This window comes from Sciurus vulgaris (genome assembly GCF_902686455.1).
Source record: "Sciurus vulgaris genome assembly, chromosome: 7".
NCBI classification, from domain to species: Eukaryota; Metazoa; Chordata; class Mammalia; order Rodentia; family Sciuridae; genus Sciurus; species Sciurus vulgaris.
The window spans coordinates 82,498,524-82,524,874 of record NC_136467.1 but is presented as its reverse complement, the minus strand read 5'-3'; the positions used below and the strand labels follow the sequence as shown (position 1 = coordinate 82,524,874).

The 26,351-nt window shown below is 35.7% G+C and overlaps 1 protein-coding gene across 1 annotated transcript in view; it reads left to right on the top strand.

Annotated features, from left to right (window-relative positions):
• The window catches only part of BCKDHB (branched chain keto acid dehydrogenase E1 subunit beta), a 240,503-nt gene that overhangs the window by 143,114 nt on the left and 71,038 nt on the right, over positions 1 to 26,351 (top strand). The window contains exon 9 of the mRNA XM_079146543.1: positions 23,072 to 23,158. Coding sequence (XP_079002669.1) covers positions 23,072 to 23,158 — 87 coding nt within the window. The remainder of the gene's footprint in view (positions 1 to 23,071; positions 23,159 to 26,351) is intronic.

Here is a 26,351-nt window from a genome sequence, read left to right as displayed (position 1 = left end):
ATAGCAGGAATACAGCCAACTATGAACAAGAAGTCGGTTGTCACTTTATGGTGAATCTGCCAGCACTTTTAACTTAAAATGTATCAACCGCTACAACATCAAGAAATTGAGTTTTTGTTGTTTATAAACCACCCAGGTATGTTTTTGTTAAAAATACTTGTATTAACTAGCTTGAGTTCTGACATATCTGCTAAACAGTCACAGAAATGTTAAGCTTTTCACAAATAATCCTGTGGTTTTTTGGATAAGTACATGCAAATACAACAAATTGCTTAATTGATATTTTATAATTTAATTATATTTAAAGAGTCCTGGTCAAGGTTGGACACTAATATAACTTATTTACAATAATTGAGCATAGACTGAGCACAGTCTGTCATAGGGATATGTGAAAAGGTAAAATTTATTAAAATGTTATTATTAACCAGTGCCCTTCATTTCCAAGCAATCTGTTTGGAGGTAAGTGCAAATCATGAGTTCTTTCTGTGCTAAGAAAGTTCTACTGCCATATGTTTATTGTATAAACCAAGGAGATTATATACAGTTAAGAGCTAGTAACTGCTACTCCAGGCCAAAATTTTTGAATATCACTCATGCTTTATATTCTTATGGAAAACTACTTTTAATGTCAGAAAGACCATCTTTTTTCTTTTATGTATTTTTATTTGTGTTTGCAGTAACCAATATCAACAGATGGTTGATTCTCTAGGATATTATTTTTTAAGGTAGAGATGAGAGGAAGTTATTAAACCTCAAATCTCACACTCAAAAAGTGCTTTTAATATAAGCTGTGCACAGAATTTTGATTGAGTTATTAATTTATTGGACTTTGCTGCTGCTAAGTAGAAGTCAGTGGAGACTTTATCATGTAAATATTTAAAAACTACTATAAACTAATAGAGAACCTGAATCAACACAGAACAAAAACTCAATTTTATGCCAAAATAATAGCTAGTATCATATAGAATGCACTGTGAACATTATGCCAGGAGTTTTATGTGCAATACTCCTCTTAAAATATTCCGATACTACTACTAGGTGGGTATTATTACTCCATCCTTTGAAGAAACTGAGGTTCAGACAGGTTAAGGAGTTGCCTGTGTTCACATAACTAGTGAGCTGGGAGTGAATCCAGGCTGTTCAATGCCAAAGTCCATGCTGAAGTTGCATTTTAAAATAAGAAAAATTTCCTTCATATTACACTGATGTTTATTTTTGTCTGTGTCAAGATGTGGGAAATTTAGTGGTTTTTGGAGAAAGTCACACCCAAACAATGTTGTTGCTGAGATCATTCAGATTATTTTTTCATTAACATTTGAGGATTAAAACTGTATCAAGAACCAAACGTGATTATAAACAAATTAAAGTGCCCTAATTCTCCACTCATCAACATCTCATTTGTAGAAACCATATTTTGACAAAGTTATTGGTAATAGGCTATTTTAATGAATTTTCTAAACTTAATTTTCTGAAGTTAATAGAAAATTAGAAAAATTTTAAATTATGTTTGAAAACACTGAATGAAGAAAAGCTGATACAACAGTGTCTACCTTATATAAAAGTAGGGCAGTAGTGGTCATGATCTAAAATGACTGCTTATTATTATTAATACTACTGTTATTTTGGTGGTGCTGAGGATTGAACCCAGGGATGCATTACCACTGAGCTACATCCCTTTTTAATTTTTTTTTGGGGGGGTGGGTACCGGCAATTGAACTCATGGGCACTTGACCACTGAGCCGTATCCCCAACCCTATTTTTATATTTTATTTAGAGACAGGGTCCCACTGAGTTGCTTAGCACCTCACTTTTGCTGAGGCTTGCTTTGAACTTGGGATCTTCCTGCCTCAGCCTTCTGTGCCGCTGGGATTACAGGCATGCGCCATCACACCCGGCTCCTTTTTAATTCTGAGACAAGGTCTTACTGAATTACTGAGGCTGTCTCTAACTTGTGATCCTCCTGCCTCAGACTCCAGAGTTGCTAGGCGTGTTCCTCTGCACCCAACTTGCTATGTACTCTTGACAAGATAATATTTAAAAATAATATTTAAAATAATCTACATATAATTTCTTAATATTGAAACTTTACAAAGTATTATCATATATAGATCTAAGAGACACTAAAGTAGTGATACAAATGTTAACTATAAAGAATAAAATCAAACTCTTAAATCCTAGTCTCACATATTTAAACTAAAGTCATTTACATAGACTTCTTTATAAATTCCATTATAATCTCACTTTCCTTCTCTTTTTCTCCTTCTTCATCCTTTCCTTTTGCCTGCACCATCCTCATCTCCATCATCACCCTGTCCAGGATTTCCCTTATGACTTCTGCATTAGAAGTTTAAATGTAAGCAACAGAATTTACTCTGGCTAAGTTAGGTAAAGAAGCAGTCTATGTGGAGGGGGTATCTTATTTGTAATTGGGGTACCTGAACAATTAGACCTTGAAGAGTAGTGTGAGAGCAGGCTAAGTGCTTAGAAGAGTCGTATTTTTCTATCTGTTACAATTCTATCTTATTCCCACCCCCATCTCTTTCAGTGTACCAACTCTTTTCACATGTCACAACTTTTAAATCTCATTCTTTTTGAGACTTTAAATAATTTCCTTCCTAATTTAAGTATTATAAAGTAATTGTAATGTGAGTGATATTTTTAATCATTTGTAAACTAATTTTTAAAGATAATTCCAAAAGAAAATTTCCCCATATTGTTAGGCAAAAGCTTCATTGTTAGAATAATGACATCTTTGGACATTTTGAAGAGCAATGCTGTTTCAAAACTAGTTTGATTACATTATCACTGCATGTTGTATATTTTTTCTATATACCTTAAAAAATAAATTTCAGTAATTTGGATTGTAAACTTCCTAGGAGGGAAGCCCAGTTTCGTCTTTGTTGATTTGTCCCATGCTGTTTTCTGCTAATAGTACATTGCAACTCCAGAAACTACAGTGCAGAGAGAGAACGCCATAAGTAATTCATTGTGATGATCTTATTAATGTAGCAATTGCTGTTATTTTTTTTCTCAAAATTTATTGAAAATAGACATCCTTGTACAGTTTTCCAAAAATAAATCATTCATGAAAATGTTTTCATTTCATTCCTTTGTTTCCATTGGTAGTGGCTTCTCTTTTCTTTTTTTAATATTTCTTAATCTTACTGAAGAAAATATGAAGGGTATAAAAATGTCAGATGTATCATGCTGGTTACTAAGGTTGTTTATGAACAACTGATTTCTGCCAGGGCAGAAATTTGACTTCCGGTTTCTGGTAGCATGCTGGCTGGCAGGGAAGTGATTTGTGTCCTGAGATGAGGTTTGCCTTTGTTTATTTCATCCTGAAGGTTTAAGTTCTTTTATATACTTATCTCTGAATTAAGAAAACATTGCTTTCCCTTTGGATCATCAGACTGTTAGTAAATAAGTTTAAGTCAATAAAATTCAAAGTTAGTAAAAAATTTTCATGTATTAAACAGTCATCCTGGTAAGGATCGAGTGGTAGAACGAACATTTATTTCTTGACAAGAGTTAGCAGAAAACAAGGGTTCATATATTCCTATCAGTGAAGCCTAAGTTTAACACATGGAGATATAATGCTTTTCAACTTCATGTGATGGCCTCTTGGGTTATAGTTTCCTCCCAAACTCCTTTCCAGTTCTTTCTCCCTAGCTGTTGTGGAGGAGATGTTTGTTATGCCTCTAACTATGGTTTGCTTTTTAGCATGCATTTTTTTTCCCTCAATGTAAGTTCATTGCTATAAAATATCCTGGGGTGGGGGTAGTGTCTTGTCAGGGCAACTGGAAATGAAAAATGCTCAGTACTGCACAGAGCAAGAGCTCTATATTCTGTTAGGCTATTTCTATCCATGTTTCTGGCAGCCTTACCCTCTTTGCCTCCTGAGTGCTTAATATAAAGGGTATATTAAAACATAGTAATTAACACAGTATAGATGGTTTTCTCCTTTTGCATATTCCTCAAAAACCGAGACTTAGGGAATGACAAATTGAATGTATTGATAGGAATTTTGGTGATTTTGTTCATTATACATCCTTTGACATTTCTTTGGTTTATGGTTGTATATGACATGCATTTGGAGTTTTTGCTTTTATTTTGTGCATATTTAAGTATATAAATTAACTTTGAGTATTTTTTGAGAGGAGAAAATTTTGAAACTAATGTCAAGTTGAGAAAACATTTGCCAAAGTTTTCTATAACTTCAAAGTACTGGTTTCAACAGCTAGCCCAGTCAATCAGACTCTCCTCTCTTTTGGCACTTGCTTCCTGAGGCCCTATTGGGTCTGCCAAGGTTGCTCTATAACAAATTGGATGGTGATTTGGAGCTGACAGTTTTACATTGCACTCAGTAACCTTTGTTTAGTGCTAAGAATCTGTTAGAGCCCACAGGTAATATTAGTGAATGCTTAATTCATATGGGGTTCAAATTTAATCAGGCATAACAATTTTTATTTGATGCTCAAAGTCTGTATTGTTTTTATTTTCCAGGGTCATCCTTCCTTTCTTCCAGGATTGGGATGTAGTGCAGTGACAGAGCGTTTGCCTAGCATGCACAAGGCTCTGGGTTTGATTCTCAGCACTGCCAAGAAAAAAATAAAATAAAATAAAATAAAAACTAACTAACTAAATAAAAACAACCTTTCAATATTTAAGTTTATGTTATAACACTTTGAATGGTGATGCTGATCATGATAATAACATGTGAGTGGCTACCCCTTAGCATGTGCTCTCCAGGTGCTAGGCTTATCCTGTGTGGAAGGAGTTGTTCTCATAGTAATTTGAAGTAAGTGATATTATCCCTACTTTACAGATGAAAACTTAGGCCCAGAAAAGTTAATTTACTTACTTGTCTTAAGCCACATAGTTGGTAAACAGAGAAACTTGATTTTATTGTTAATTCAAGTCCTTTTGCACCCACCTTTAGCTATGTGCATTTCACTCTGTCTTGCCTTTATTTAAAAATCAATACATACATCTTAAAAGATGGACATATATGTAGAGAACACTCTTTGAGAATTGGACTTCCTTTTAGAGTTCTTTATCTAAAAAGTTATTTAAAACTAGATGCCAGTTCCCCGATCTTGTTTTCTGATTGACTTATCATGTGGTTTTTAAAAATAGTGCTGAAACAGTTCAGTATTGAAGGTATTGCAGATTTATTACTTTTATTAGTGTATTGTAATTATGCATAGTGGTGACATTCATTGTGATATATTTGTATATCCTTAATATAATGTAATTTGGTCAGTTTCATTCCTCACTACTTGTTCTTCCCCTTCCTGCCTCCCTATTCCTGATCCCCATCCTCTGTTCTACTGGTCTGTGTTCTATTTTCATGAGATCCCTTTCTTCCTTTTTTCCTCTCTAGCTTCCACATATGAAAAAATAATATGAACCTTGACTTTCTGAACCTGATTCATCTCACTTAACATGCTGTTCTCCAGTTCCATCTCTTTTCCTGCAAATGACATACTTGTGTTCTTCTTTATGACTAAGACTCCCTTGAGTATTCCCACATTTTCTATATCCATTCATGTTTTGATGGACACCTAGGCTGGTTCCATATTTGTATATTGTGAACTATGCTGTTGTAAACTTGTCTGTTAAGATTACCAATCTCATTGTTTAATTTTGTTCAAAGAACTAACCTTTGACATACTCCAGAAGGGATACAGGACTCTTGATGGCTGCAGCTTACTGAGAATTTGAAGATTAATGTCTCTATTGTCTTGTCTCCAGCCACTGGTTCCTCCCCACTGCCTTGCTCAGTGAGCAGTATAACTTGCTACTGCTCCAGGCCAGTGACAATATTATGGTTTCAGTGTTAGTCATGCAGAGCCAGTGAGATTCCGATATGGAGTTATGCTTGGCTGTCCTGGTGTAAAGTGATATGCTCCCGCATCACGGAGCGGTAGGACTGGGGAGCAGTAACATTGAAGGTTATGTTAAGATCCCACCCTCACAGAGGCTTCCTGGTTACACTTGAAGCTGTGGTTTCAAGTACATGAACTTTAAATAGCGTGGCTAAACAAGTGTGAAAAAGGTGTGTTTATAAACACAGCTACATGTCTTTGTGGGCCAGGCTATTTTAATAATAGGTCTGAGAAACGATCATCTTTCTTTAAGACAGAGATTTATGAACGATTTTCTTGTAACTTATTAAGGATTCTAAGTAGCCAAAGGATAACAGAACTTTGGTATGTTTCTTTTAATTTATTGCAAATAATTGTGACATTCTTCACTGTCAGTGCTCAAGGGGCAGCAAATAATAGATTCAAAATAATCAATTTATATACTTAATAGAAATAAACTTATGATGGGTCAGCTTTTGCATTGCTGTGACCAAAATACCTGACGAGAGCAACACAGAGGAATACAAGATTATCTGGGGCTCGTGGTTTTAGAGATTTCAGTCCATAGATGCCCGACTCCATTGTTGTGGGTCCGAGGTGAGGTAGCACATCATGTTTGAAGGTTCTAGCAGATGAAAGTCGCTTCGCTCATGGCAGGGTCAGGAAGGTGGGAAAGGGGGAAGATCCACTCTTCCAGGGCACGCCCCCAGTGACCCACTTCCTCCAACCATACCCTGCCTGCCTTCAGTTACCACTCAGTCCATTCAAGCTGGGATAAACCAGTTAGGTTACAGTCCAGTCATTTTACCTCTGAACATTCCTCCATTAACAATATGTGATCGTCTGGGGGGATGCCTCACATCTAAGCCATAAGAATGAGTAAATGCCAAAACCAAATGAGCTTCACTTTTGCATATTGTTAAGATGTGTCAAGTGTGGGGGCTGGTGTCTCCTGGAATGAAGGCACAGTGGTAGTGATGTCCACACCAAGCCCACAGCTGGAGTCTGGGAAGAAAATCTTATGGTTCTGTCATCATGATTTGGATCTTTGGGTTTTCCAGCCGCTTTTTGTTGTGGCTCCTGAAATTAACCTGATTGTTTTTAGGGTGCTGCCTTCATTCTTTTCCTCTATTTTAAAACATTGACCATGATGTTTTCACTTCCTCTTCAAACCTGTTCAGACCTTGAGGCTGAGATAGACATACCAGCTTTGGACATTACTCTCCCTACCCGTGGTCTGGACCCCCTCAACACTGCTGGCCCAAATTAGCAATTCACTACAAATTGGTATATGTGCGGTAGTAGAAAATTCTTGCCTATAAAATTCTTGCCATCCCAGTGGCTCAGGAGACTGAGGCAGGAGGATTGCAAGTTCAAAGCCAGCCTTAGCAGCTTAGTGAGGCTCTAAGCAACTTAGCCAGACCCTGTCTCAAAATAACAAATAAAAAGAACTGGGATGTGGTTCAATGGTTAAACACCTTGGGTTCAAACCCCTGGTGCCAAAAATAAAAAAAAAGAAAAAAAGAAAAAAAAAGAATCTTATGTTTGTCTTTTATGTAATATTTGTAGGAAAAATGTTGATAGAATTATCAAGATATCTTTTAATCAATAAAAATGCTTCTAATATTTCTGATGCAGTATTTCTCCCCTGAGAAATACAAATAATTGGGCATCTTGAAACTGGAGATTGCTTTTCACTTTTCACTGGTGTGTAATTACATTGGTGGTCTCCTAGTAAGGATACTCAAGAGTTCTTCAGAAATAGAGTAATGTTACCGAGTATGTTTTGTGGAAAAGTTTCAGAAGTATAGAGTGTTTTTTTCTTGCATGTTTCAAATTCTAAATGCAGACTTGTCCACTTGTGATGTCATTTGGGAACATACAACAGGACTACTGAACACTTCAAGTTATACATTATCTTGGATAGCTCATTGTTTTTCTGGGTTTTAGAAACGTGGTGAAGCACTGGCTCAAATGTCTGTCTTTGGAAACACTGGGTATGATCTGTTAAATGTAACTTTACAACAAAATTGGTGTTTGTCCTGGTAAATATCCACAAGATGTTGGGGAAGACCAGAATGGAAGTCTGCCTAATTCAGTGTATAATTTTGTGGGTAAAGATAACATGGTGGAAAGTGCATTTTGATATTTGAAAAAAAAAAAAATCATTTTGCCAGAAAGATGTTTCCTTAAAGTATAGGTTGCAAAATCTGGGTAGAGTCCAGCCTGGAGACATGTTTTGCTTAACTTTCAAAGTAAAAAAAAATGAGTTTGACCCCCTAAGTCAGAGATTGCATTCTCTGGTTGTCCATACTACCCAACATTTGTTTTTGCCTCCGTTATTTGGATTACTTCTCCTGGCCCTGAAGCATTTGTTTTGTGACCTCACTAAGTGAAAGCTATTTGCAGGCACTCTCTAATTTGTGTACCACATCCTTCAAGGTCCTGTAGGACTGGGAGGAGAAACCTCCTTTCCTTCCTTCTTGCTGCTCTTGGCTCCAGGCCCAATTGTGGCAATAGCAGGCCCCAGGTGGACATTGGGAAAGGGACATGAAAGGAGAAGAGGAGGAAAGCCTGCTCATGTTTCTTCAGCCGTGGTCCTGGGCTGTCAGAAGGACTGGTGGGGAACCAGAGGAAGGCTTCCCAACCTCCTCCTGTGGCCAGGGAAGGTAAAAAGAATCCTCTTACTTTGGGAGTTTTCTAACATTTACATCGTAGACTGATTTTATTCTCACTCATTCATTCAGCAAATATCTTTGAAAGCTGGTGAATGTGGAAAAATATACAGGATTAACCAAGACCAATAAGGAAGTTACCACAGTTATAAGACATGGATCTAGTACCATCTTGCTTTTTAGTTTGGTGTAAAGATAACATGGTAGGAAGTTTTAGTCCCCATGTGAGACTCTCAGATCTCATCTATTTCCTTTCTCACCCAGGTTTACAATTTTCTTAGAATCTTTATTCCTGTTTCTTAGAGGTTAGGTCCTATTTAATGGTTGCTTAACACTTTTAGATTTTTTTTTTATTATTGTAAACAAATGGGATACATGTTGTTTCTCTATTTGTACATGGAGTGAAGGCATACCATTTGTGTAATCATAAATTTACATAGGGCTATGTTGTTTGATTCATTCTGTTATTTTTTCCCTCCCACCCCTCTATTCCCTCTATACAGTCCTTCCTTCCTCCATTCTTACCACCCTCCTTATCCCTAACCCTAAACCTAACCCTAACCCTAATGCTAACACCTCCCACCCCCCATTATATGTCCTCCTCAGCAGTATGTAATGTCTTTCTTTATCCCTTCTGATAGTTTTGGCTTGAAGTCCACATTATCTGAAATGAGGATGGATACTCCAGCTTTTTTGCTGTGTCCATGTGCATGGTATGTTTTTTTCCTATCCTTTCACCTTTAGTCTATGGGTATCTCTTTCTATGAGATGAGTCTCTTGCAGGCAGCATATTGTTGGATTTTTCTTTTTAATCCAATCTGCCAGTCTATGTCTTTTGATTGATGAGTTCAGACCATTAACATTCAGGGTTTTATTGTGATATGATTTGTATTCCCAGTCATTTGACTCATTTTTGTTTTTTGACATGATTTGGTTTCTCCTTTATTTGGCTATTCCTTTAGGCTAGTTCCTCCCGTTGCTGATTTGCATCGTTGTTTTTCATCTCTTCCTCATGGAGTATTTTGCTGAGAATGTTCTGCAATGCTGGCTTTCTTTTTGTCAATTCCTTAACTTTTGTTTATCATGGAAGGATCTTATTTCATCGTCAAATGTGAAAGTAAGTTTTGCTGGGTATAAGATTCTTGGTTGGCATCTGTTTTCTTTCAGGGCTTGGTAAATGTTGTTCCAGGCCCTTCTAGCTTTTAGGGTCTGGATTGAAAAATCTGCTGATATCCATATTGGTTTCCCCCTGAATGTAATTTGATTCTTTTCTCTTGCGGCCTTTAAAATTCTGTCTTTATTTTGTACGTTAGGTATTTTCATAAAAATGTACCTTGGTGTGGGTCTGTTGTAATTTTGTATACTTGGAGTTCTATAAGCCTCTTGTACTTGGTTTTCCATTTCATTCTTCAGATTTGGGAAATTTTCTGATATTATTTCATTGAATAGATTGTTCATTCCTTTGGTTTGTTTCTCTAAGCCTTCCTCAATCCCAATAATTCTTAAATTTGGCCTTTTCATGATATCCCATAATTCTTGTAGTTTTTGTTCATTATTTCTTACCATCTTCTGTTTGGTCAACTTTGTTTTAAAGATTAAATATTTTGTCTTCAATGTCTGAGGTTCTGTCTTCCAGGTGTTCTATCCTATTGGTTATGCTTTCTATGGAGTTTTTAACTTGGTTTATTATTTCCTTCATTTCAAGGATTTGTTTGTTTTTTTTTTCAGTATCTCTAACTCTTTATTGAAATGATCTCTTGCTTCCCCTATTTGCTCTTTTAACTGTTGATTGGTGTGATCATTTAATGCCTGCATTTGCTTTTTCATCTCCTCCATCAATGCTTGCATTTGCTTTTTCATCTCCTCTTTTGCTTCCCTGATTGTTTTAATTATGTACATTCTGAACTCCCTTTCTGCCATTTCTTCTGCTGTGCTGTCATTGAGTTTTATTGATATAGTATCTAGGTTTGTTTGGGACATTTTCTTCCCTTGTTTTCTCATATTGGTCAGATGTCAGTGGGCTTCTGAGATATTGCAGATTTCCTCTATTGGCTTATAGTGTCCCTGTAGATTTCCAGTATGTCACCTCCCATCCTTCAGTAGCCTGATGTCTTGGAAGAACTTGATAATGCAGTGCTTCTGAAGAAAGCTGCCCAGTGGTTCCAGGGCTTGGAGCTGGCTCTGTGTGGAAAGGTTCTCATTGGGGGGCCTGCTCCGAGAAGCTGGCCGTGTGGGAAGAGCCCATGCGGGAGTGAGCAGGGCTACCTGGGGAAGACTCTAGCTTCCCTGCCGTGCTCTGATAAGCCGCCCCTATTGGTGCCTGCCGCCCAGGCCCAGCTTCACCCGGTGGGGGAGAATCACCCCGTGGCTCTATTTTAGTCCCAGTCTCTCAATGCCTCCCCTTCTTGAATCTTGGATTCTGGAGTGACTGGAGATGCAGTCACCCTCTAGTCCGCCATCTTGGATCACCCTGTGGAAAGTGCCTGCGGCGGGAGTGGGGCAGGGTTGCCTGGAGAAGTCTCTGGCTGCCCTGCCCTGGTCCCAGAGGCTGCCTGCGGGTTGGAGCTCTCCGCTGGCTCGGGGACTTGTGGGTGGCTCTGTGTAGAAAGGCTCTCACTGGGCGATCTGCTCCAAGAAGCTAGCCTTGAAAGGTGCCTCCCGCTGGAGGGAGCCGGGCTGCTTGGGGAAGTCCCTGGCTGCCCTCCACTTTTAGATTTTTAGCAGATCTTTCTTGTAGGCTTGCTTTTACTCTGAATGAGCAGGATAATCTTCAGCATTTTACTCCAATTTGATTCCTTCACTCATCTGAGAAGGGTGATATCATTTTGTTCAGACTCCTTTGCCAGTAGCCAAGGTATGGGGGTTCACTCTGATTCTGTTTCCTGTTCCCAGCTGAAGGGATAGACTGTGCACCTCTGGGCCTGTTCCCTAGTACAGGAGCTCTGCCCCACAGGTGAGACCTCCTTCATGCCCAGCCTTCCCACTGCTACTTGCCATAAGGCCTGCAGAGGTTAGGCAACTGAAACACAGCTATTGAAGCAGTATGTAACCTATTGTAGCCTTAGAAGACATTTAAATTAATGTTTCTAAAATGCTTTGCCCTTCTGAATGGAATTTGCTCATGACCCAATAATGATATTTGGATCTTCAGTTGGTGACCCTGAGTCTAAAACAGAAGTTATTAAAATTTTTGAACTCCCCCCACCCTTTTTTTTTAACCCAGTTAACACATACGAAGACTAACACAAGACTATTTTAAGCCAGGAATCCATTATTTTGTGTCTTTTGGTTTCTTTCCTAGGAATAATATATCTCAGAACTGGAATTCCTTCTTCCAGGGATTTGAACATTTAGTAGCTTTGGATAAATATATTTCCATAATATTTCTCAAGAGATTTATTCCAATTCATGTTACCTGTGGTAATTTAATGAAGGTTTTACTATATCTTTGTCAGAATTTAAATTTAAATTACTTAGTGACTTTAATGGGTAAAGCACCACTTCATTCTTATTTTAAAAGTTATTATAAATAATTATATAATAAGCTATGAATAATGATAAATTATAACAAAATTATTAGTGATAGAACATTTGCTAATTACCATTAGCAATGGTATTTTCTCTCTTATTGTAATTATTTTATTCATAAAGTATATGACTGAATAACAGACTTCTTATGATAAAGTAAGTCAATGAGTGCAAAATTTTTTGACCTGCTCCTCAAGGAAAAAAAGGAGATGTTGTCACAATTCCACCTATTACTGGTTTTTCAATTCTAGGTTCACTTTCTGTGTTTTTGTTGTTGTTGTTTTTTGTTTGTTTTTTCTGTGCTGGGGGTTGTGAGGCAAGCACTCTACCAACTGAGCTATATCCTTAGTCCACTTTCTTTGGTATAATGGACAGAATCATTTTATTCTTTTAGTCCCTGTGCATACAAACATTGTAGAAGAGGGCTGGGGATGTAGCTCAGGGTTAAAGCATTTGCCCTGATGTGCTCCAGGGCTTGGGTTCTATCTCCAGTACCACAAAAACAAACAAACAAGACAAAAGCATTGCAGAAGAAAAAACTGTAAATCAAATAGAAATAGATTGTTGATGTTCTTCTGGTTTACAAGGAAATAACATTTCAGATTTTTTTGCACTGGAAAAAAAAAGAACTTAAATCTAGATAGAAATTGATGTTTAAATATTGAAGTTTAAATATTGAGTCAGTTTTCTGGACAACTACTATTGTATCTTCTCACTACTGTTCTTGTAACAATGAGATTTGATACTATAATTCTTTTTTTGTGTGTGTGGTTTACCAGGGATTCAACTCAGGGGCACTCGACCACCAAGACGCATCTCCAGCCCTTTTCTTGTATTTTATTTAAAGATAGGGTCTCACTGAGTTGCTTAGCACCTTGCTTTTTCTGAGACTGGCTTTGAGCTCGTGAACCTCCTGCCTCAGCCTCCTGAGCTGTTGGTATTACAGGCATCTGCTACTGTGCCTGCCTTGATACTATGATTCTTGACCTTGAGATTTCTGTGTCTTTTTGTCCTTCACTTTTTTTATCAAATAGTCAAGGAGTGTTTTGTGGATATTACTAGTTCTGTTGTAGGGATTCTTTTCTTTGAATTCACCTGCCATATAAATGATTTCCCTCCCTGATCTTACTTTTAATGAAATTATGAAATTTATGCACTTACTTTCTGTGCCATCTTAGTTATGTACACTCAATGTATGAATTTTGCTGAAACATTCTTTGAGTTTCACTATAATATTTTTTTGAGTCACATCCAAAAAAGACCCAAAAGGGTTTTAGCCTTGCCCATGCGTTATGAACTGCACATGATTTCTGTTTTGTAATGGAGTAAAAATCCATTTATTCCAACAAAATTGGACTAGGTTTTAGGAAATAAAACCATTTATCCATGGTGATACAGAAGTGTAGCTGTGTTTATACTTTTGATCATTCCTTGGAGAAGTATTACCTTGGTAGACAACCAGCTGGCTTTAGGGAAAATTGTACCCTTGATACGTGCTTAAAACAGCAGTGTAAAATGTAACTGGCTGACAATCTTGGTTTTAGTTAGGGGCACTTTCTTATTATTCATGTTAAGCTGGGAGTGCAAGGAATGATGTCAGCGTCTACCCGTTAGCACGCCTACGGAGGCCAGACGTAGTGTTTCCCCCTGTTGTCAACACTTGGGAAAAGTTTGCCAAATGGAGACTTATGAATTACAAAGGAGAAGTTATTAGTAATTGTTATTTGTTTTAAGAAGAGAAAAATTTACTTTTTCAATATTTCTTATGAAAAGAACAAAGGAGTTGAAATTTTAAATTCTGTAACAATTTACTTTTAACATTTAACTTTACTTTTTAAAACCAACACTTGACCTTTTTGTTATTATTATTATTAAAAACAATTTAAGTCTTTTTCTTTCTTTTTTGGTAATGCTTTGCTCTAGGGCATTGTGGCAACTCAAATTATAACTCTTTAGGGATCTGAGTTAACTCATCATTTTTCCCCAATATTAACTCACATGAGTGGCACAAGATATTGTTTTTGATATGAACTGGTGACCTTTGAAATTTCTACATTAAAATTTTTTGAGAAATTGCATGTATTCTAAAATAAGATGACGAAAGTGATGTTCTGGTTTATACTGATGTTCCAAACTGTTTGGTTGGCATTCTTTTATCTTCTAATGAGTGCCAATGTGTGGAATAAAGAGCTGAGACTCAGAGGGCTCCATACTGTGTAGTTAGACTGCATTGTTTTCACAGGCAGAGGACTGCAGGTGTACTCTTCATAAGTTATCAGTGGAAATTTTTCAGGAGAGGAGTGCTATCTTGGATAGTTAATCTGGAAAAGGATCTATGATGTTGGGGAAAATGTACCTTCTGTGTGTTTCAAAATAGGAATGGTGAAGAAACCAGAATGCGATGCTTCTAAGGAAAGAGGACATGGTGAACAATTGAGATATTGGTTATCTATTTTTCTGTATGGAAAGTCATATTCTGAAAGAATTTTATTTTCTCTCCCAAAGAGACTCCTTTACGAAATTCATTATATAAAACTGTCTTAAAGCACTATCTATATCAACAGTGAAAGATCAAGTAGGCTAATTAGAAAAATAGGCAAAAGACTTTAATAGAAGATATGCCAATAACCAGTAAGCACTTGAAAAGATGTTCAACACCTGTAATTATTGAAATGTTCAACACTTTATATTCATTAGGATAGCTATTATCAAAAACACAATAAATAACAAATGTTGGGGGAAATGTGGATGAATTGGAAGTCTTTTGCACTGTTGAAAGGTTTGTAAAATAGTTACAGCCACTGTGGAAAACAGGGTTGTTCTTGAAAAATTAAACAGGATTATGGTATGACCCAGCATTTCCACTTCTGGATATATAACCCAGAACAGTGAAAGCAGAGACCCTTAGTAGCTACTTGCACACCCATGTCCGTAGCAGCATTCTTTGCAATAACCAAAAGGCAAAAGGAACCCAAGAGCCCATGGGCAGATAAGTGGGTAAACAAAATGTGATATACACATACATCAGGATATCATTCACCCTTATAAAGGGTTAATTGTAACCAATGTTGCAACATGGATGAACCTTGAAAACATCATATGAAGTGCACTTAGACCAGTCACAAAAGGACATGTATTATATGATTCCCTTACATGAAGGTCCTCAAGAGAGCAAGTCCACTTGTGCACAAGGTCAAAGAAGTGGGAATGAGGAGCTGTTGTTTAATGACTTCACAGTATCAGCTGGAGATGAATGGGGATGGTCATACAATAGATACAGAACTGGTTACAGTTGTTGAAATGGTAAAACAAAGACAAAATGATCCATGCTGATCTTTAGTTAGCCTGTAATCATAACCCAAATGCCAAAGTAAGCACAATACATAGGTGAAATCATGGTAAAAAGGGAACATATCTTCAATGAGATAAAATTGCCTGAATTAATGAATAATGAACATCATGGAATGATACTGCCGGTGATCTTTACTGCTGAGTCAGGTTCTAAGTTTAACAAATACTGTGTAGTAGCTTTTGACTCTTGTACTCCCACTTTTTTATTTCTTAGAAGAGTAGCAGCATACTTAGTGTAAGGCTTTGGTTATGTGGTACTTCCAAATGCTTCCTGCCATTACCAACTCCAAAGAAAAAAACAGAAGAGCCGGGTGGTTCTAAGAATAGAAGATGGTACGATGCAACACCCTGACTGCGCTTCAGAAGTGCAACTTGGCCTTTTAAATAACCCTTATTAACAGTTTCCTAAAATTCCCTGACTTCGGAGCCAACAGAATTATTATCTAAATGGCATGTTATAATTTCCTGTCTTCATCGAAAGAGACTGATTGAAAGGTGAAGGGTGGGTATGAGTTTATGGAAATATTTTCAAACCTTGCCAAAAAAATGATAGGAAAGTGCTAAGAATGTAGAATGAAAAAGAACTTAAGAAGCTGCTACTTCAATCTCTGAAAAATTGTTTTGGCTGAGAAAATGATGATGTCACCTGGAAGTGGTGATTTTTTGATGTTTAAGCTTAGAAGGCAGATACACAAAACAAAAACTTGAAAAACACATTTATTTACATATTTACCCATGCCTAACTATAAATCTAATTAATATTCATTAGTCCCATACACAACTTTTATAATCATGGTGACCTTTTGTCAACAGGAAAAGAAAATTTATGTTCAGTACTAACCTGTGCTCATGGATTTATTACAATCATGCATTTAAAAAAAGCTACCTAAAAACAGAAACACGCTGTGTTCCTGCTTATAATTCCAGCAATTTGGGAGACTGAGGCAGGAGGTTCTCAAGTTCATAGCCAGCCTCAGCAACTTAGCAAGGATTGAAGCAACTTATGAGACTCCTTCTCAAAATTAAAAAAATAAAGAGGGCTGGGGATGTGATTCAGTGGTTGAGTGCCCCTCAGTGGTTGAGTGTTCAATCTCTGGTACCAAAAAGAAAGAAAGGAAGGAAGGAAGGGAGGGAGGGAGGAAGGAAGGAAGGAAGGAAGAAAAAAAAAAAAAACAATCTGGAATAGGGAAAATAGTTGGAAACAGCTCATGGTGGTCCTCTATCAGATTCAGAACTACTGGAGCTCAGATTTTAGGACTTCCCTTTCATCGTGCTTTGGAGCATTGTTGGTGCCCCCCAAGGGATTAAAGGCATCAGACACTTGGAGGCTAGAGAGTGGTTCACCTAACTCACTGTGTCTAACTGCTGCTGCTGCTGCTGCTGCTGGTGTTTCTGTTTTTGTTTGTTTCTTTTCTTTCTCCTCATCCTTCCTTCTTCAGTCAATATAAACAACATTTTTAAGTGTCCACATTCACAACTACGCACTACACCAAAACTAAGAAACAAACAAAAAGAGAACTGGAGTGGGGATGTAGCTCAGCAGTAGAGCACTTGCCTAGCATACAGAAGGCCCTGGGTTCTGTCCCCAGAACTGCAAAAACAAAAAAGCTTAGGTCCTTTTTCAACTGCTAACTGTTTAATAATATATGTATCATCTTGTCCAAAAACAACAAGTATAATTGACTCAATTAAACATGTATGTTGTATGCTATATTCTGTAAGAAAAACATATAACATGGTCTTCTAATGTATTTAGAGTATGACTGGAGGGCGTAGTAAAACACATTTTCACACAGATATCTTGGCCAGGATCACTTGTGCTCTTAAGAGAGGTACAGCAGTGTGTGCTACCTGACTCTGTTTTGTGAGCCTTGTCCTTGTAGCCTGTTTTAGGGTTCATAGAACATCCTTGCATCATCAGCTACCTTGAATTCTATGAGGAAATGTAGAGAATCTGATACGAAAAAGAGGGAACCGTACTGGGGGCTTTTAAAATAAGGGAAAGCCCAGCTTGCTAGGAGGGTAGGAAGGAGGGGGTTGTATGAGATGGTCTTGAGGGAAGGATAGAATATCTGCTAATTTGGGGAAGGAAGTCAAGGGAGGAAAAATGTGGATCATATTCGGAGTAACCAGGGACCTGACACATCTGGAGTGTAGAAGGATTCTTAGAACACCAGCTGGAAAGGTAAGGTTGATTGGCAGGAGCATGTTTATCTGAAGTATTTTGAAGTAGCTTTCAGAAAGATGATTACTTTCAACTTTGCAAAAATGGATTTTCTTAGGTGCTTCAGTATTTCAACCATGATACACAAGTGATCAAGTAAGGAGTCCACAAAATGAGGATGTCTGAAAATTTTCCAAACGTTTCCTTTTTTGGGGTCAGGGTTATTTGTTTGTTTTTCCGCCCTTCACTTTCAGTTCTCACTGTGCTCTCTTGCTCCTTTACGTACTTTTTTCCACATGGGTGATAAAGCCCTGAGGATTTAGGTTTTCTCAGTTTACACTTTCCTACAATATTAAAATATTTGTAACTCCATCACTAACATCCTTGCCAAAATGGACTTTTCAGGACTTTCTCTGGAGCGCATGACTGTTCCTTCTCTTGAGCGCTGGTATTTCTCCAGTGGAGACTGAGCCAGTGGTCCAGTCATGTGTGCAGGTCATGCTGGTTAATAGTGGTTACTGGGCAGCTATGAACACATTTGTTAGCCTGTGATTAATGATGAGGTTTTTCTGGCTAACTTGTCAGATGCATTTGGCTACTAAACATGAAAATGCCTCAAAATTTTATCTAATTCATTTGCATTGATATTTGAAAATCAACAATATCCTGTCCTTAATAATTCAAGATTGTATCGTTACTGATTAGTATGTTCTTGATTAATGAAACATGTGTGTTAGGATTTTATCCTTTGTTGTGCTTAAATGTATGTTTTGCATACACAAGGAACTGGTAAAGGCCAGCTTTGATGTTTCATTTGCTTTTCATTAGCTTTATATTCAGATAGAAAACATTAAAAGGGCTGTAAATTGCTACCAAAGTGTTATTTTCTTACTTTATTTTATCAGCACTCAGAAGAGGCTGGTGAACTCAGGATGGTAAGATTAAATCGTCTGTAGGGAGAAAATCTTGTTATAGATTTTGAGTAAGAAATAATACATACATTTCTTTTTGAATGTCACTCTTGCATTTTCAGTCATATGCAAGCCTAATGGTCTGCCTGTCTGTATCATTTTCTCCTGAGATGACAGCTTAATAGTTTTCCTGGTTGGATTGTGTTAAAACCTTTAAAGGCTACATTCACTAAAACATATGTCCAACATTTGGGCAGCCAAAGTCTGTGCAATCATTTGAACGGAGTACAACTTAGCTCTGTATAACCACAGGTATCTCACTGTTAAAGCTATGTTAGTGTACATGTATTGAAATGTCACACAGTACCATAAATGTGTATGATTTTTATCTTTTCATTTATTAGTTAAAAGTAAATTAAAAGCAGTAAAAAGCTACATTAATATGTCATTAGTTTGGAGTCTTATTTCATAATTAAATTGGTACATTTCATAATTGAATTTAGTACTTTCTGCGATGTTCTAAAGTCTGGTCTTGCACTATCTTAAAAATATTTTGTAACTAAAAATAAAAATAATTTCAAAAGCCAATCCAAAACAAACAGCAACAACAAAAAATGATTTTGCCACGAAAGAAATAGCATAAATAAAGTTTGAAAGATGCCATGGATAATGTAGTTAAACAATTTTGGCATAGTAGATTTTGTTCTAATTGACTCTCTGGAGTGCCTACCACGCTCATGGTGCTGTGCTAGACATCCTTCACTGGCAGCTTGAATTTACCTCCACTTATGAAAATGGGAATGTAGAGAATGGACCACAGGGAGAAGTCCTGGTGTAGCCCAGTGAGGTGGAGCTGTCTTCAGTGTTCCAGCAGCAGGGGGCGCCATGCCACATCTGTTGTTGACAAGCATTGGGGTTTTGTTTGCTTCCCTATGTTAGGATGCTACTGATGGCTTGGTGGAAAAAATAACCGCTTGAAATGTTGAGGAAACTCCTAGCCTTTCAGAACCATAAAGTTTTCTTGACAGATCTTCAAAGCCCCTCCAGGGAACAAAGTCTTTTTGTGTTGGGGTAGAAGTCATAGAGAACAGTTACTCACAGTCCTCATCTTAAATTGGTTTAGCTTTCCTGGTGCCATTTGTCACCTCTAGTTCATTGGTGCTCCATCTGCTGTAGGCCAGAGTCCAGAAGCAGTTCTTAGTGGTAAAAAGTTGGAGAAGCAGATTTTGGAAAATCCAGTCTTATGTGATCTTTCCTGGCTTTGATTGGTTCAGCTTCCATATTGAAAAGTTATTTAAACACTTTTAACTTGTTTTTCAAGTGAAGAAATACACTTATCTCAGAAGAAAACCTGAAAACTTTAAAAATTATTGTCTTTGAAAGAAAATGAACTTTAAAACATAATCATATTTATATCTATATTTATTTACTTTTAAAAAGTTAATAACAATTTCCATTTGTAAAACACCATATTAATTTTTACTAAGTATATCAAAATACTAAATTGGGTAGAAAAATTTCCTGGCAGTTATGTGTTATTTTACATAGAGGTATGAAGATTAAAAAACCTGTTGTAGTTGACAGAAATACCTAATCAGAACATTTAATTGAATCACAGAGTAATTGAGAGAATAATATTATTTTCAGTTTTATAAATTTGTAATGGTCTCAATAAAGAATTAATTTCCATAATAGTATAGAAAAGCAATCTTTAGGAATTCTAGTGAATTTAGGTTAAGAATGATAAACAGGATTTCTATTACACCTCATAGAATTAGAGAACTTTATTTAGACAGTTCAAGTTATGCTAATTTGAGAGTATGACTAAAAATAACCAGTTTTATTCCTAAATTTTAACATTTTGAAAATTCTGACCCAAGTTTGTTTTATATATTTTAATACTTTTCAGATATCGGAAATTAAAAAAAAAAAAAAAAAAAAGGAAACTTGAGTTTTCCACTTTAAAAGAAGCAGCGAATAGAAACTGCTGAGCTGAGAGCAGGGCACAGAGCAGTCTCTGTGACAGTCACTGTTGTTCCTAATTGCTTCTGATGCTTCTCACACACTGTTCCTTTTACTTGTTTGTGTACAGTGGTGATTTCCAAAAATTTAAAGTGCGTCTGCTTTGCGTCTTTTTTTCCCTTCTGGTTCTCGGTGTTTCAGAGTTTTCTGGAGCTCCTTCCGTATCTGCCAGCATGACTGTTCACCTGAGGGCACGAGTTGGTTCTGTGTGATGCATGTACTCAGGTGTCACAGAGCTCGGGCTTCTCTCAGGTTAGTGGTTCAGTTGTCCTTTTGTCTAGTGTCCTTCCGCATTAGGTTTCAGTGGGGAGCTCTTCATGATCCTGACATGTAGCAGATCACACAGAGAGTAGAAGGGGAAGACTGGCTCCCTGGGTTTTTAGTGTAGAATCTGGAACATGAGGATTTCCTTGTTTCTGAAACTCTTCCTAAGGGAACATTTTTAAAAAAATTCTCTTTCTTGATATGATCATCACTGTAACATAACGTGTTTGTTGTCTTAAATATTAATTAAGACTTAAAAAAAATTAGACTCCTGAGAATACTTTTAATCATCTAAAACTACATCAAGTAAAAAAGTGAATTAGCTCTTTTGCACTCATCTGTCACTATCTTTCCTTGATAGAAACTATTTTGAGTAATATGGAATGAAACTTTGCAGATATTTACACATGTAGGCTCAGTATACATACTGAAAAGAATGTTTCTTAGTGTCCTCACAGTTGTGGTAATTTTTTACAAAATGAGATTATTTTGTCCTGCAACTTCTTATTTTACCAGTTGACTTATTAAGGGAATTTTTCCACATCTTCATTCTTTTTCATGACTGCATAATACCCCACTGCTTTGGTGTGTCTTGGTGTACTTAGGCATTTCCCTGCTAAGCACACTCAGATTCCAGATTCTATCCACATACATGTAATGTTGCATGAATCCCAAAGTGTAGGAAGTTTTGTCCTGGGGCATCTATACTTAGCTCCTGATTTACTCTACAGACTGTGGGCAGTAGGCCTATTGCTTGTTGATGTGACCTTGGATACGCCTGAGCTTAGGCAAAAAGGACAATTTGTTTGGTCTTTTAAGATAAGAGCAGGATTTTTCATAGAAGTTTCTTATTTCTACCTGCTAGAAATTTAAGGTGTAACATTTGGATGGATGTTAGCTATGTCATCCTTTGCAGTTGGCAGAGTTCTCAGTTTCCGAAATTTAAGAAAGTTTACTGTCATATCTGTTTTTTTTAATTAATTAATCTTAAAGGCAGAACATCTTTTAGAGAATGCTTTGAATATATGTTTTTTCTTGATGAGGAGTATTTCTATTCAAGTGTGTTGAGATTTAATTTGTGACTTTTGCAAATGTGGTAGTTATTCAATCATAAAAAGCTAAATACTGATACTCCAAGGTTAGTATTTCATTGGAGGTGGGGTGGTATTCATTAAAGGTGTTCATAAAATTTTATGATCCTCAGTCACTATTTACTTAGTAGATACGGTAACTTATTTTTGTCATGGCTACTGGCCATATCTTCAGGTTTAACATCTGCTGGCTGAAACTGCTGCATATTCTAAATTCTAAACTATAATTGCCTAGAATGAATGAAATCTTTTCTTTCAGTTACATAGTTTTGCTTGGAAGATTTTATTTCACATTCACAAAATAATTACATAGATTTTAAGAAAGGTGATAACGAATTGTCTGACGTCTATAGATAAAATCACCACTTCTCTCTGGTAACATGGTAATTGTTCATTGTATTTTAAGCAGTAACTTTCTGTTGGTGTTAATAGTTTCCCTCACAAAACAGCTGGCATCCTGCTATGATATCATAGCTATACTTTTTGATTTATTATTTTACAGAGTATATTGTGCACAGTGTGAGTAACCACATGGAACAACTAAGAATATATCTTTTGTGACCCTTTTTTATGTTAAATTGGAACTGTGAACTTTTTTATGTTAAATTGGAACAGTGGCCATTAACCAGATTTTACTGCAAGTTAATGAAGAGAGTCAAACCTTCTTACTTTCGTAGTAATTTCTTATTGCTAAGTTTCCATGAGTATCTTATTAGACTTCTCCCTTTGTTCCAAGTTTTTTTGTGCTATTTTTGTGTTTTTTTTTCCACATTCTGTATCCAAAGACTATTGTTATTTATATGCAAATATATGCCACCACTTATTACTTTTATTCTTAAAGTAATGTGAAGAAAAAATTGATACTAAGATATGAACATGTGAAACAGTAATTGCATTTATAACACAAAAATATCCTATAATAGACATTATTTTAAATTGCATACTACATAGAATTACAAATCTCATTTTTCTTTTGTACTGGAATTATAAGCTATATTGAAAAATTTTTAACAGTATGAAAATCTGAAGACCATCCAGCCAAGAGGGAGTTGTAACTCATTAGGCATGAAATTGACTTACTGATTTTTATATTATTTATTGAATTTAAATTTATTCTTATTGCTGAATTAAAACTACCATTATGTACTTGAAATATGTATTTGCTTCAACATCAGATTTTCCTTTTCTTTTTCAGTCTGTGATCAAAACAGGGCGGCTGCTAATCAGTCACGAAGCTCCCTTGACAGGAGGCTTTGCATCAGAGATCAGCTCTACAGTTCAGGTAGAGTACCTTGTTGGCATTGATTTTAACATTTCTGCAGTGTGGTACATGCTTATTCCAGAAGGAAAGAAACTATTTATCACAGTATATAAAAACGTGCCCTTTTTAGAAATGTACATTTTTCCATTCTTACTGTGCTGTCCTTTAGTTAATAGTATAATTGTATCTTCTAGAAAATAAATTTTAAATTTAAAAAATAAAAAGGAGAAATCCTTTATTGGAAGAAGAAGGTTTGAAATGAGCTTAATAAAGTAACATCCATTACACTTAACAGGAAAAGAAAACTTTTTAAAATTTCAAACGGATAATTCTCTTTTAATGAAGCTTAAGATTGTTTGAAATGGGTTGATTGTGAAATTGATCTTAGATTTTCTTAACCTTCACCTTCCAAAAGAATCCGCCAAAATAATTAAGAAATATTTTTTTAGTTTAATAATCAAATTGTTTTGTTATCAGCAATGCTTTAGAAATGGTTTAAAACTTATTCCTTTTATTAAATGTTCCCTTACGATGCTGCATATCAGGAAAATATCCTATATACATCTTTTTGAAGGAGTTTTACTTAAACTTTATTCACATTTGTATCATAGATATGCATAACATAATTTAAAGAAGTTTTATTTTTCCTAGTTTTTAAACTAAAATCTTATTATTTTGAATATAAAGTACATGCTTTATAAATTCAGAATATTTTGCAGCTTGCAAACATTTTACTTCACTTTTAATTATTAAGATACATATAAGTAGAGAATTCTTTTAAGAGTGTGTGGGTTAATAACTCGATATGAAATTATGATAGAAAAGTAATGTTAAGAATTTGTTTTTAGGCCTTTAACCATGATTTTTACCAGTAAAATATTTTTTAGTGCTAATTGTACAATTACATTTCTTTTTAAATTAGATGAAGCAAATTTTAAGCCTTAATGTTTCCAAAGTTAGTTCAAAATACTCTTCAATTGCATTCAATCAAAAAATTTTACCATTACTTTTGTAGTGTATTTATATATATCTGTATACAGTTACTGACAAAAATTGAGAAAAGCAAACATGTAAGTGTTGTAGATATGTATTTTTCTATTTATTTAATATCATTGAGATGCTGCAAATAATTGGTATTTATTGTATACTTTATTCATTGAGTAACCTAATACTCTAAATTTGTAAAAAACGAGAGTTGCAAGAATAAAATCACTATAATACCAAGATGTTATTTTAAGCCAGAGGCAAAGCTGGAAAAAGAAACGAGATTTTCCTACTCTTAGTTAATATGTGGTGTACTGAACCATTTAAAATCATAATGACTGTTGCTAATAGAAACTTTGATACCCCTGCTTGATTTTGGCCATTGACTGCCTATTGTTATATTGCAAGTTTCATTTGCATATAATTGTATAGGGAGAACCAGAAGGACGCAGTTAGAATTAGAAATTATAACTCCTCCTGGAGTTTGCTTTCTCTAAGTATGCTTTTAAAATTTGATCTCCATAAATTATTGGTAGGCTGCAGTAGAATATGATATATTTTTCAGACTGTAAAGGATTTGCACGATGATCTAATCTAGTGTCTCTTGGTTTTGAATAGTATGTAGACTCATGTTTATGGAAAAAATGTCTTTCAGGCCCCAAGAATATATAAGTGAATCCCTGTTTGAGAAAAAGTGTATTGAGTTAAACATAGTCACTATTGCTCGCTAACACCAAAAATCATAAATACAATGTCAAAATTAGATATTGAAACTAAGTGACAATAATTGGGGGTAAAAGTTTTCAGTGAGATTATCCAGAATATAATCATATTTATATTATACAAAGATGCCAAAGCAAGTCATCTTGTAACCCTCTTTGACTCCCACAATTATGTTCATAGGTATTCAGATGTCCGCAGTCTATAGTTTGAAAGATACTGATCTAAACCCGCTGATTTCTTTTACAGATGAGTGTTTATCATCCAGAGTGCTTGTGTCTTACCCGATTTATAAAGACAGGAAAGATCTGGAAGTAGTACAGGAATCCTGAGTAAATGTTAAGTGTGTACATATGCATTCTTTATTCAAAGTCCACTGTCCCCCAAGAGGAAGATAGAAATTTTGGATTCATTATAAAGTGCTGTGCTTTCCATGGTAAAATCATTCAACCAGTGAACCAGAAAATGAATTAGGCAATACTGTAACATTTGTAGGGAGATCTGCATTTAATATTTTGGGTAATTAAAATTTTGATTTATTAATATGGGGGTGAATTTGAAAAACTACACAGTAGTTTTTGTTTAATTCAGATTTTATTTGCACAAATAGAGAGTGCAGGAAATGAATTTTAATACATCCTAGTGAGCCTCATATGTCTGCCTTTGTGACTTTTATCTGTTGATAAGAAAAATTAAAAAAATAGAAATCCAGATATGTGAAAATTGTTTTCCTCTTTTTCAGTAGTAATGCTTCTATACAATTTTGAGTGATCTGAATAGTAAAATCTACTTTTCAGTAATTGTTCAATGCACATCACAACTCTATGCAGTGTACTCTATGCAGCATCTTTTCTATGGCTTTGTTCTGTATTATAAGAGATACATATCAAAGTACCAGTGCCTAGGGTTGTTCAAACTGAAGTCACTTAAGTGTAAGGTGCTGTCACCACTTGGAATGTTGATATTTCTGTATTTCTTTTGGTCGTGTATACTTCATAAGGTTAGAAAAGATAAAATAGAGTTAATATATTGAAAGCTAACTTTCTGGGATGGCAGGAAAAACGAACACAGAGAATGTGTATTGTTGTCTTGGAAAAGGAACTTGAAATCACGGATGAGGATGATACATAAATTCAAGTATGGTTGATTAAAATATTGGGCTATTCTTTTTGTATCAGTGAGTCTGAATTTTATGTGAAAATGAGTAAAAAGATTGTGTTTTGTTTTGTTTTGTTCCACAGGCACTATTTTGTGAAAGAAATCTGATAGCTTTTTAAAATCTACTGGTTAAAACTGCAAAATTACTCTTAAAATGACCTTCTAAAAGAATGATTATTAATGATAAAATTATTTTTTAAAATACATTAAAATTTGAGAATGCCTGAAAATCCAAAATATTATCTCTTCAAAATTTAGGTCACTGCCCACATTTCAAAAATATTACAGGAATACAGCACTACAGAGAATATACATTTGAGTGTATAATTGGTATTTTTAGATAGAAATTTTA